The sequence below is a fragment of the Canis aureus genome, chromosome 6, assembly GCF_053574225.1.
Source record: "Canis aureus isolate CA01 chromosome 6, VMU_Caureus_v.1.0, whole genome shotgun sequence".
NCBI classification, from domain to species: domain Eukaryota; kingdom Metazoa; phylum Chordata; class Mammalia; order Carnivora; family Canidae; genus Canis; species Canis aureus.
The window spans coordinates 42772269-42785336 of record NC_135616.1 but is presented as its reverse complement, the minus strand read 5'-3'; the positions used below and the strand labels follow the sequence as shown (position 1 = coordinate 42785336).

Here is a 13068-nt window from a genome sequence, read left to right as displayed (position 1 = left end):
GACCAAAAGAAGGAAGAAAAAAGCATTTTTCCAAACATGGACAACTCAGTGACTTTCGCTCAGACTTTTGCAAGAGCAGAACAAAGGACACTGACGAGGGGCAGGCCTTCCCTGAGCAGGGGCCTCCCGCATCCACTTTCAGCGCTTGGTTACATGCGGCCTTGACTAAGTGTGTGTCAGGGAGGCGGCTCTGGGAACAGACTCTGAAGGGGGCAGAGCAGGCCTTCAAGGAGGCCCCCCCACATCAGAAGAGCCACTCTTGGGGGAGTGGCTGATAGCCCCAGAACAGGTGGAGAAGATTGGGGGAGGTGGGGGCTGGTTGTCCTGTTGGCTGAAACAAAACAAAATGCTCGGAATTAAATTAAACCAGGAAGCTGTGTGACCTGGAGCACATTACTTATCCTCTCTGAACATGTGTCCTTGCTTGCGGAGCAGACATAGCTCTATCAGTGTGGGGAGGAAGGAGGTCATGGGAAATTACAAGTATGCCTGACAGTACATCAGACATGTAACATGCAGTATCTTGGCCTCTTTCTCCCACAAGCCAGGTCATTGGCTCTCACTAACACACATGTGCACACACGTATGCCACAAAGCCAAGTCTCTTAGCAGTTTTGGAAAGTCCCAGGGTCCAGAAAAGATTCTCCTTTTCTGACATCTTAAGAGATTTCTCCTCATCTATTTTACTCTTAAAAAACAAAACAAAACAAAAACAAACAGATTCTGTATAATTATCTAAAAAGAAAAGTTAGGGGCACCTGGGTGGCTCAGTGGTTGAGCGTCTGTCTTAGGCTCAGGTTGATCCCCGGGTCCTGGGTTCGAGTTCCACATCGGGCTCCCCTTGAGGAGCCTGCTTCTCCCTCTGCCTGTGTCTCTGCCTCTCTGTGTCTCTCATGAATAAATAAATAAAATCTTTAAAAAATAAGAAGATAAATTTAAAAAAGAAAAAGTTAGGGATCCCTGGGTGGCGCAGCGGTTTAGCGCCTGCCTTTGGCCCACGGCGTGATCCTGGAGACCCAGGATCGAATCCCACATCAGGCTCCCGGTGCATGGGGCCTGCTTCTCCCTCTGCCTGTGTCTCTGCCTCTCTCTCTCTCTCTCTGTAACTATCATAAATAAATAAAATTTAAAAAAAAAAAAAAAAGAAAAAGTTAGCCAACTGGTCAAACTATTTCAATAAAAAGGGAAGTGCTGGAAGACAAGCAGAAAATTGAGGGAAGAAGTTAGATGGGAAAAGGTTAAGAAAAGCCCCACTCATTATAAAGAGGAATGTGCTCAGCCATCTCACTGTTTACCCCGCAAATACTGTTCTCTGGTGGTGCCTGGCCCACTTCCACCTAGTGGGGTTATTTGGGAAGATTCTTCTGCTTTGGGCAATTTTACTGATTTTCTGAACCAGAAACTGCTGTCAGCGCCCGGGCCTGGGTGGCTCCAACTGTCCCTGGGTCGCTGTGGGGCGGGGGGCGGGGGGGTGGTTGGGAACTGCTCCCGTGGGCTCCCGGCTGCCAGGAGCACCCAGAGGGGAGCATTGCAAGCAGTTAATCACACCGTTAGCTCATCTTCTTGCCACCTAGCGAGGTTTGATGTTCTGGAAGCTCCCAGCTGGATTCTTGCCAGTCTGCTGTGCCTTAGAGGCAAAAACTATTTCAATTAAAAAAAAAAAAGACACAAATAAAAGCAAAATGAACACCTGAGGTTCTGTTGCCCCGGGACAGTATACAGAGCACAAGCATTGGTATTCTCACCTCGGTTCTCCCCTGAGCCCTGTGGGGCAGGCAGGACACATGCCATGTCCTGGCACCTGGTTGACAGATGAGAACACCGCAGGGGACAGGGGGTGCTGGGTTTGAAGGCTTGCGCAGTGCTGCAGCTTGGAGATGGCTAAGCAAAGCACCATCCTAACTCCAAACCCTGGACTGTGCTCTGCTTCATCATATGCCTTCTAGAAAGGAAATCCTGCATGAAGCCTGCCGTCCCGGCCCCAGAGGCAGAGCCATGTGGGGTCACCTGGCACCATCAGTGGGAAGGGAGGCTGGAGGAAAGGCCAGCTGTGCTGGGCCGAACGAGGGGCTGTGCAGAACTGTGTTCAGGAGCCTGCTTCTCCAGACAGCCCTGGCATTGCTGCGGCCCACGGGAGAGGAATGTGGCTCCCGAGCAGCCTGTAGCTGCCTGGAACCCTCAGCTTGCTTCAGGGTGGGGGTGGGGCTCAGACCAGTTCCCGATGGGCTTCCAAGGGAAAGGGGGGTCAGAGCTGCATAGGGTCAGCTAAGTCTTTTGCAGGCATTCTTGGGAAGAGTTCCCAAAGGTAGAGATGAGCACCCTGGCAGGTGTCTGTGGGAGGGTGGGGAGAGGTATGAGGGACCCATGGCCATTGGCGGAGGGCGAGCAGGTCGGGATCCAGATGGCCCTGCAGGCCCAGGGTCACCTGCTCCCGCTGACCAGTTGGGCAGTTTTCCCCCTCAGGAGGCAGGGCCAGCTGCCGAGTCCCCAGTGCCCCCAAAGGGGCCCACGCTCGGTTCAGGCTCTGCCGTCCCCATATTGACAATCCCACTGAGTTTTGGAGGAGGAATCCTGTGTGTCATGTCTCTGGTCCTGTGTGGGTGGGCCAGCTCCTCCTCCTCCCCCAGCCCAGCTCTGGATCCCTGCCTCCCTCCTCCTCCCCCTTCTCCTCCTCCTCCTGCTCTATCCTTGTGGATTTTGTGGGAGACAAAGGCCAGACCCCGAGGTGATCCCAGTTAGACCTTCCGTTTGTTGGAGACTGTTTCCCTGCAGTGTGAGTAGGATGTCTAGGGGCACAGCCGGACGATGGTGTTTTCTCAGGAGCCACGGGCATCACAGGGAGGCTTGGAATCTGGTTTAGAAAAACACACAGGATCAGACACTAGCCAGGCTTCCTCCCTTGGGTTCAGCCTGGGCCCTGCCTCCTGCTGGCCAGTGGGTAGTTTCCACCCTGGGCTCTCTGAGGCTCTGGGCAGCTCTGAGACTGGGGCCAGAGGTGGCCTGGAGAACCGTAGGCCCAGAAGGCTCCCCAGCATAGAAACCTGTGAGCTCTGAGGTCCCACGTGTTGAAGCAAGGTGTTTGCCCCACGTGGATGCTGGTCTCCAGGGAGTAGGTCTCACATCTGCTGTGCGGTCACACATGCTGTGCCCCCAGCCTCTGGCTCCTGCTGGCAGGTTATGTAGGGTGGATGAAGTCTGAGCTGCTGGGACAGGCTGGCTGGCTGTGGCTGGGGAAGGCTCATCTGGGGTTGGCCAGATTCACTGAGACTCCTGTCGCCTCCTGCATGAAGAGGGTAGGGGTTTGTTGTCAGGTTTTTTCCTCCCACTACAAATCTCTCCACGTTCTCTGATGGTTTCAGCTCAGGTCAAGTCAGGTGCAAGGGGATGGAGCTGCCTGGAGCAGTTTCCATACATAATGCATCTCCAGGTTGCTCCATCTTAAAGGATCCCCTCCGGCGTCCTGTCGGTTTCTGGTCCTTTCCTTCTAAATCACCCCCATGTAGCTGGGGTACTGCATGAGACCCCACCTTCAGAGAGCGAGGTCAGGCATGCAGCAGGTCAGCAGAGAGCGGGGCCCCACACTCACATAGAAAACAGCAAAACCCAAACTATTTAACCCTGGGATGTGGTCCTCTAGGCATTTGTGTAGCTGGGTCTCATCCAAGTCCACGAACCTGCACCTGTTAACCCTGACAATGTCACTTTGGTTGGCCTTACCCCGAAGCACAGAATCAAGGTGAAAGCCTGGCCTTTGGCGCCAGACCTGCTTGGCCAGGCGGCAGTTTTGTGGCTCTCTCCTTTCTCCCAAACCGCTCCCAATATATCCCAAGTGCACCACTCCAGCCACGGTCAGATCTGACTGATGGGAGAGGCTTGCGTTATCTGGTAGCTAAGCTGGAAGTGGCACCTGCCCAGCACCCCCCTCCCAAGTGGGACATACCTGGGGGTTTGATGGCCAGCTACAGAGCATCTCCCAAAGGCTCTGGACTCTAATGCCAAATGAGCACTCAGAAGACTCCCCCAGAGCAGAGCGGCTGGATGCCCAGGGGACCTGCCGTGAAGAAACCTCCTTGTTGCCCTTCCTGTTCAGTCTTGTCTGCTGGTACCTTGTCCAGCGTCCACAGGGCTGGAAGGAACAGGGCCCTCCCCAGATGTTTGGCACAGCAACTGTTGAATTGGTTTGAGGTTCCCAGGGTAAGCTGGCCCTGCTGGCAGGGGCAGAGAATGGATTGACTTTGGGGAAGCAACCCAACTTGGTGAGCCTAGGATTCTTCCGCTTACAAAGAAAATGCTTCTGTCTATTGTCAGGTTGTTGTGAAGATCAGACATGAGTCTGTGAGATGCCTGGTCTAGCATCTGTCTGGCACCTGGTCCAACACCTGTCATATAGCAAAAGCTCCCTGAGTGGTGAGCTGTGAATGCGGGTGCCTGGCCCAGTGCTGGTGGGCAGGCATACAGGGCTCTGCATGTCCAGGGCTCTGCTAGAGCTGCCAGCTTGCAGCGAGCTGGGAGCCCTCCCCTCCTCACCGCGATGCTCAGCAGACCCAGGAAGAACACCCCCACTTCTGCATTAGAGAAGCCAAGCCCCAGGTGTGCGTGTGAGGAAGTCCTGAGTCAGAGTTGAACGTGCCGCAGTTGGCTAGCCCAGCTCCTCAGATTGACCTGTGTGCACCTGCAGCCCAGAGAGGCCAGCAGGGACCCGTCAGGTGTACAGACCTCTGGGGACATTCTAGGATGCATCTGCTCCTGGGGGCTGGCAAGCAACAGCGCTGCAACCTCCTTTTCTAGGCCCAGCTGTGACCTGGAGATGCTTTCTCGGGTTGGCGTTGGTGGCCACATTCGGTACCACTTGGGTGCCCCTAGTGTACCAACCCACAGGATAGGAACATTCTACCGCCTGGGGTCACCTTGGTGTGGGAGAGGATTCTCGTGGCCTTGGCCTGATTCATGCTGAAGGCATGCTTCCTTATGTTGGGAAGGGAAACTGAGTACCCAGTTTGTTTACTTAGAGCGTAGTGTGAACTGTCTGAGGGCCCCCGCCCGAGCACCCCCTCCCTTCTGGCTCAGACTCTCCCACACATACCCCATTCTCATGGGAGTGGCTTTCCCACCTGCGATCAGGGGAATCCGTGTGTTGCCCTCTCTTACAGGTAAGGCAGTCGGGCCACCGGGAAGGTCAGAAGCCCGTCCAATGGCAGTCAGTGAGCAGGGGATGGAGAGTCAGGACTCAGGCCCAGGTTGACCTGCCTCCCTGCACCATCACGCTGCCCAGCTCCAGGCTTCCTGGCCCAGGGTCCAGAGCTGGCCTGGCCTGCTCACCCTCGGCTGCTACTGGACCAGTGGTTCCAGACCTGGGCCGAGGCTCTGTCCCATGGGCCCCTGCCTGCCATGGTCTGCTCCCCCCAGTCTGTCCCCACAGTGCCTCTGTCGGGCACAGCCTCCACGAAGGCCTTCCTTCCCAGCACTCCCCCATCTTCACATATACCTCCCTGGCCGTGGGACCAGTCCTTTCCGGGTACTCTGTTGCCCCCGAGTCTACAGATACAATGTGAGGTGATACACTGCAGCCAGTGACACTGCCCTGGAGGGTTCAGCCATCCACAGGATCTGGGGGACCAGCTGTCATTACCCTCCCCTCGCCCCCCACTCACTAGGCAGAGGAGGAAACTGAGGCCCTAGAAGGGCATGAGGGTGGAGGTGTGGGCTTCGGTGTTCCCTGATGGGGAAGTGGATGGGGTGGGGTCCACCCTGGCCTGGGAACATGTGCTCTCCTGCTCCCATGCTGCACCTGTCATACCCTTGTCCTTTGTGAGCTCTGCTGCAGGGAAGGGACTGGCACATGGTGGCCAACCGTGCACATTGCCTCTGTGCCTACCTTAACGTCTTCCGCACAAATCTAGGAGGCCACTGCCCGCCTCATCTTGTGTTATGAGGTTTTTTCTCATCGTTTATGGGGACTTCTGGGTGCTCAGATAAGTAACGCCTTGGCCTTCCTTAGCCTTCTTTGGTGATCTCCATCAGAAGGATCTAGAAAAACAACCTTGCCAGTAGAGGCCCAGCCCTTCTGTCACATGGCCTCGTGTAAGAATAGACTCGGTCTTGATGGTGGGGTGAGGGTTTCTGGCACCAGGAGAGATTGCCAGGTTCAGTAGGGAGCAATTCTTCTCCTTAAACAGATTTTAATTTGAAAGCCTGCTGACAGGAGCAGCTGAGTCTCAGCAAAGGGGGAGAAAACCCTGGCGGCTGATTTAACCTTGAATCCACCTTGGGCACCACCAGCCCCTGTAGGGATGTGGCCTGTGTCCTTTGCAGCGGTTGGAGGGCAGGGGAGGAGCTGTGTCTTCGGGGGTGCCCACCAGGGAAGGCAGGACCCCTCCTCCTTGCCCCCTGCCGCAGAGCTCCTAGCTTCTGCCTCTCCGAGCACAGAGCCCTGGAGCCCCCATGGGTTCACTCTGTAGTTTTCCAGGCTGGGGACCCGCTTTCTTGGGAGCTCGGAGTGCTGCCCAGTGTGGGCTCCCATGCCTTTCTGGGGCTCCTGTGTTTGGGACATGCAGTCTTCCCTTGATTGTCTCTGACTTTGTCTTAAAGTTAACTCAGGGATGCATGGTCCTGCTCATCCTGGGGCCACAGGCAGCAGCGAGTCACCTTGCTCTGAATTCTTCACCCTAACCAGAAAGTACTATGTTTCCCTTTCTAATGGAGTTTTTTTTAATTTGCTTATTTCTAGAGCAAATCATGGAGGAAAATAAAAAACATGGTGCACTGGTCTCCCTTTGTCATGTCCTTCAAGAAGAAGTACCCCTGGATCCAGCTGGCAGGACACGCAGGTAGCTGCTGGCCTCTGGCCTTCCCTGCCTGATGATTAGTTCTGTGGGGAGGCACCCAGTGCATGAGGGAGGGGGTGCCTGGCCCTGGATGCTCTAGAGATGGAAGCATCTGGAACAGGTTGTCTCTTAGACTTTGTGGTCTACAGTCTCAGCCAGGCTGGCCGCACGTGGCCTTCAGGCTGGCCGCACGTGGCCTTCAGGCTCCTCCCCAGGGCCCATGCCGCCCCTTCCCCAAACACTCACATGTCTTCCCCTTCCTCTGTCCCTCTGACTCTCCATCTCTCTCTCCCCCTCCGCCTCTCTTCCCCCCAAGCTCAATAAAAATGTGAAATCATCACTCACAGCTCGCCCACCATTTGTCATGCTGGATAAAGTGGCCACGTTGAGTGTTTCATTGAGCGCCCACTGTATCCCACATCACCACGGCCTTGGGGGTCATGACATCCATGGAAGTAGGCTATCTGCCCCAGAGGAGCTTAGAGGTGGTGGAAGATGCAGGCCGGTCACCCCACAAGCAAAGGACAGTGTATAGAGTCTGAGGTCCAGGTGGCTGGGGTGCCCGTCAACTACAGGGGAGGAGGGACATGTGTCCTCAGAGCCCGAGAACTGGCTAGTCTACATGTGGGGAGGTTTCGGTGGCTGCCCTGGACTTGACCTTTGTGACCGCAGACCAGCACAGGGTCTGACATTTCCTTTATATCCCCAAGGCGCTGGGGCAACACCCTTCCTGAGTAAAGACTTGCCTGACAGCGTGGCTAGGAAGGAGCACTGCACGGGTGGAGCACTGCACGGGTGGAGCACTGCACGGGTGGGCTGGGCCATGGACCTCCCGCTTCTCAGCCGCTTTCCCTGTCCTGGAACTGAACCCAGCCCTATCAGGACCTCTTCACTGCCTGAGCAACAGGACTGAGGGTGGGGTGGGGGTCCCGATGGTAGCACACAGAGGCGTGCGTGGGCCTCACTACCCGAGCTGGGCCTCCAGCAGTGAGGGCCCGTGTCCTTGCATCTTCAGACCAGGAGCCTGGGGTTCTCGGGAAAGCTGGGGGCCCAGCCCAACTGTGCAGCCTGGGGGGGCGGGCGCTGGGACTCACTCCCCTCCCAAAGTGCTTGCTCCGCAGGCGGGGAGCTGGGGGGCACCCTCAGCCCTGTGCTGCCGAGGGGGCCTTGGGGAGGGCCTGGGACAGGGACCAAGGGCCTCCCCCACCTGCTCTGCAGGGAGTTTCAAGGCAGCGGCCAACGGCCGGATCCTGAAGAAGCATTGTGAGTCCGAGCAGCGCTGCCTGGACCGGCTGATGGCCGATGTGCTGAAGCCCTTCGTGCCCGCCTACCATGGGGACGTGGTGAAGGACGGGGAGCGCTACAACCAGATGGACGACCTGCTGGCTGCCTTTGACTCGCCCTGCGTGATGGACTGCAAGATGGGCATCAGGTGAGCCAGGCCCCCAAGCACACTTCAGCCGCCGCCGTGCCCCTGCCCTGCCCTGCCCACAGAGGTACCTGATGGGCCTCTGGGGAAGCTGGGCATTCCCAGCCTGCCCCGAAGTCTGGTGTGCGCCAGAGCAGGCTAGTGGTCTGATGGGACCACTGGAACCCCATCCCACCCCAGTTGTATCACATTATAAGCATAAGGGGACAGGACCCTAGCTTTGCCCCTGACGGCCTCCTCCGTTGTCCAGAGCCAGTGGCTATGGGGCTGGATAATGGGGCCCGGCTTGGTGCTGAGCTTCCCTGGGAAGGGCAGGTGGGCTTGCTTGGGGTAGCAATGTGGAGGCTCTACAGAGAACCTGGGCTAGCGGCTCTTTTCAGCACCCCTGTACCCTCACCCGTGGAAAGGGGGAGCCAGTTAGTGGAATATGCTGGTTTGCTGACAAAGACTTGCACCTGCCATCTGAGTGCTGTGGAGCAGGAGCCTGGGAGCCTGCCATCTTGGTGGGCGTGGAGTGCTCTGCCCCCCTCAAGGCAGACCACAAGGGGGTGCTAGGGCCTGTGCATGAAATCGGGCCCCACCCCTGGCATCTGCCCTGGGAGATAAGCCAGGAGAGGCTTCAGGAGGGAAGGAGACAGGAAGAGTGGCTAGGAGAAGAAAGGGTGGTGCAGAGCCAAGAGGGTCCCAGACCCGGCCACCAGCACTGTGGGCCCCATTTTGGCGGCATGGTGTTCTCATCCCTCTTGCACATGGAACATTCTGACCCAGGAGTCATGGAGCGACTCTTCTGTTTGCAGGTAGGGCAGTCAGCCACATGGTGTCAGGGTGCCATGCTCACCTGGGGGACATCCGGCTACAAGTGCCCAGACTGGGCAGCCAGATGCTGGGCTCCTCCATCCGGCCAGTGGCTCACTAGGGAGATTGACGTGGTGGGGGGGGCGGTTCTGGGAAGCAGCTCCAAGCCGGGGGCCTGTGTTTGCTTGGGATGGTGGAAGCGGTTTTAGTTCTTACAAGAGAACAAGGAAGAAGGGTGTGTGCGTGTCCATGTGTCTGTGTGTGCACAGGAGAGAGGAGGGCCAGACAGCCAGTTCCCTTTCCCTCCTCCCTTCTCCAAGGACTGTCATCAAGTCAGGCCCTGCAGGCAGGGACTAAGGGACGGTGAAGACATCCCACTGTTTGCTCATGCGTGTCCCTGATCTCCCTCCCTCCCTCCATCCAAGGCCCTCACTGCTCCAGCCCACAGGGAGGAAACAGAATGTCCCTCCAGCTACCAGTCGGCCACTGCTCTTCCCAAGAGTCTTATTTCTGTCCCCGGAAGGTCCTCCCACGGTACAGCAGGATGAACCCTCTTGAGGGAAGACACATAAATATTCTGATTAGTATTCACTCCAACCAGGACCCCAAAAAATACACCCTTGGGGATGAATGTGTGGCAGGTGGGTCCTGACAGTTGTCCAGTGTACCTGTCTATTCCCTGGGAAGCTGCCAGGGATGGGCACCCCCTCCACCCACAGCTGCCTCCCGTCCCCTGTGTCCTGCAGCTTCTGTCTCTCAGCACCCCAGTGCTCTTGGGAGAGACCCAGGATGACCAGGCAAGACAGCATTGGCCCAATTGTGGGCCGGGCCTGGAGGCAGTGGGGCAGGAGGGGGATGGTAGGTCTCCCCAGAAGCCTTCTCCTCCCTGCTGCGCCCTCACCGCCACCCAAAGGCATGGGTCATGGTCCAGTCCAAGCAGGGTCCACGCAGCCAGGGAGAAGCACAGCCCATGTCTGTACCAGGCCCTGCAGACCAAGCCCTGAGGGGGCTCTCTGTGACCCTGTGTCCCTGCAGGGACTGCAGTGCTTTCCCAGCTGTGTCTATCTGGGATCCTTGACCTCACAGCCTCTCCTAAGACCAGCAGCCCGTGACCATACACAGTGGGGGCCTGTGCTTGCCAGAGGGATGAGGCCGGTAGCTGCCACCGACACCAAGTCCCGGGCGTGAGGGGTAGAGACTAGTCAAAAGGAACTGGTGGGCAGGCTGATCAGCAAACCCAGCCTCAACCATTTTGGAGGCCTGAGGAAGAGGGGACACAGGCACCTGTCAGTGTCCTAAACCAGGAGCATTGTGGGAGCGGGGATCCACACGGACATACGCTCACGTTGGTCTGGCGGGTTTTCTTAGATGTGACTTGCTAGGCAGAATCAGAAGTGTTTTCCTGACATCGGAGTCAGGGCCAGTGGGTGGAGACCAGGACTATCGGCAGCTTTTGAGGCATAGGCATGTAAGCTGTGGGCCCCCCACGGGCCTGCTGCTTTTCCTTCATGGTGAGTGGCTGGTCCCCATGGCAGGCCCTGCTCCCTCATGTGAGACAGAGGGGCCACCTCCCTCCTGGGGCGGTGGGGCCGGTGTCAGGGAGCTCAGGCCCCACCATCCGGCTGCTGACCATTTCCTCTGCCAGACGGAACTCAGATGGACTGGCGGGGGGTGGGGGTGCTTTTTAGAGAAAAGCCCACTCAGAAAGGACTGGAAGCCAAGGTCTGCTTCCTGTTTAAGGAGCTAGTAAATGCTCTTTGCAGAAGTAGAGCCACCCACCCACTCCAGAGGCCCCCACAGTGTGCTCAGGAGCATTCAGGATGGCCAGCTGCTCCCGGCCACACGGCATACAGACACCAGCGTGACGGGCCTCCATGCAGAAGCGTCCTGCCCTGCAGCCTCTGCCTTCAAGCTCCTGTCGTCACTGACCTGGCTCTGGAGGCACAGTGGTGTGTGCATGTGCATGCACATGTGTGTGAGAGCATGGGTGTGTGTATGCGCATGTGTGGGTGTGTGTGCACATGCTTGTGGGTGTGTGTGCATGCGTGGAGGTATGTGTGGTGGGTGTGCAAATGTGGGGGTGGAGGTGGGGGTGGGGTGTGTGTACACATGCAAGGGGGTGTGCACAAGTACAGCCAAGGGCTGACAAAAGGTTCTAGATGACCAGGCCCACGTTCACATTGGAGGATTTGGCTTTTATATTTAATACAGTGGTTTCTGGAAACTTGTTCTTCAAAGACATCATGAGTTGACCTGTAGTCTGTTCTGGGTCCCAAACCAGCAGCTTGGAGCAGGTGTGATGGAAAGTGGTGGAGCAAGGCCCTGGGATGGCGGGGAGGAAGGGGCTGGGCTACAGTCCACAGCTGTTCACCGTGGGCAGCTCCCACCCGCAAAGGTGGGAGGGAAACCTCTCCACTGCGGCTGCAGCTTAGTACTGTGATCTTGTTTCAGGAGGGTCACGGGCAGCAGAGGAGCCCAGGACCGGGGACGGGGGGTTTGATTGGGGAGCAGGGATGTGTCTGACGTGCAGGAAGCCGATGTGTGCACAGGGGTGGCTTCCCACCTTAGTTTGGTGAGGGGGGTGAGGGAGGCATTGCGGGGCCAGGGATTTGGCCTGTGCTGCCCCTGTCTCCCCGGGGGGGTTCCCGAGGGACTCCTGCCAGTTGAGCCAGCATGTAAGGAGGGCAGGGCACTGAGCCACTGCATTGGTTGCATTTCTTCGGGTCTTTAGGGGGCTCAGGGGTTCAGGTGTGAGGAGGCAGCTGCTGCGCCAGGCAGGCTGAGCCGGCACATCTACAATAGGACAGTGGCCTTGGGGCCCCCGGGCGCCCCTTCCCAGTCCTGGGCCCACACACACACACACACTGTGGCCCCTTCAGGGGCTGCCTTCTGACCTGGCCTTTGTACTGGAGATGTCCCCTCTGGAGACAGCCAGTGGCATCTAAGGCCTTCCCACCCCGGAGGACTGGGGAGGGAGTGGGGCCAGAGGGACAGAACTAGCTCTGCCATTGCTCAGGTGCTGGCTTTGGGGATGCCTGCTTTATGGAAAGGTTGCAGGAGCCAAGCGGGGTCCTCTGGGGCCCTGGGCAGACTCTGCCCTCAGCCCCTCTCCCGACCTCACCCCAGCAGGACGAGCTGCTGAGCTGCCCTGCCTCCTTGCACCCTGCCCTGCTGGCTTCCGTGGGGAGCCCTGGAAGGGAGAGCCCCTCAGCTCTGCCAGGCCCCCTCAGAGATGCTGGCAGGGACACCCCATCTGCAGGGCTGCCCGTTCTCTCCCCAGCCTGAGCAGAGTGCATGACCATCCCTCCCAGTGAGCATGCCCCGGCCAAGCTGAATGCAGCCCCTCGGGCAAGGCTGGAACTGTGGTCCAGTCAACAGCCCCCGTTACCCCCTCCCTGCACAGGACCTACTTGGAGGAGGAGCTCACCAAAGCCCGCAAGAAGCCCAGCCTCCGTAAGGACATGTACCAGAAGATGATCGAGGTAGACCCTGATGCCCCAACTGAGGAGGAGAAGGCCCAGCGCGCTGTGACCAAGCCCCGGTACATGCAGTGGAGAGAGACCATCAGCTCCACCGCCACTCTGGGCTTCAGGATCGAGGGCATCAAGGTGAGGCTGGCGGAGGCCTGGGCCACCGGCTCCCAGCTGAGGAGGGCACGGAGGTGCCCACCTCCACCTGCAGGGCCGTGGATGGGCGAGCCATAGTCCCTGCAGCCTCGCTGGGTTTCTGTCCATGGCCCACTCTGGGCCCCGCTGCCTGGACCGGTGTCAGGGTAGGACGGCTGGGAGCTAGCCAGCGGGCTGAAGGCTGGGCGCCTCTGCAAATGGCCCCCTGGGGACCCAGGCTCCCGCCAGCTCCAACCTGAGAAAGCCATTCGCTGTTTCCTTGTCCTCTTTCTTTTTTTGCACTTGGCCCTCAGACTGGCTGCAGATTTCATGTGTGCCCCCGCATAATGCTCATTTTCCTTACCTTACCTATTTGAAACAATCCACTGTTCCCTAAACTCTCCCTCACAAGCTG

At 57.9% G+C, this 13068-nt stretch overlaps 1 protein-coding gene across 2 annotated transcripts in view; it reads left to right on the top strand.

Annotated features, from left to right (window-relative positions):
- Positions 1-13068, top strand: part of ITPKB (inositol-trisphosphate 3-kinase B) — a 93026-nt gene that overhangs the window by 71769 nt on the left and 8189 nt on the right. Inside the window, exons 3-5 of one of the 2 annotated variants that reach the window (XM_077901321.1) lie at positions 6728-6827; positions 8043-8256; positions 12452-12656. In XM_077901321.1, the coding sequence (XP_077757447.1) occupies positions 6728-6827; positions 8043-8256; positions 12452-12656 (519 nt within the window). Of the gene's footprint in view, positions 1-6727; positions 6828-8042; positions 8257-12451; positions 12657-13068 lie in introns of those variants that run through there. The other variant, XR_013381699.1, reaches the window with a different exon arrangement.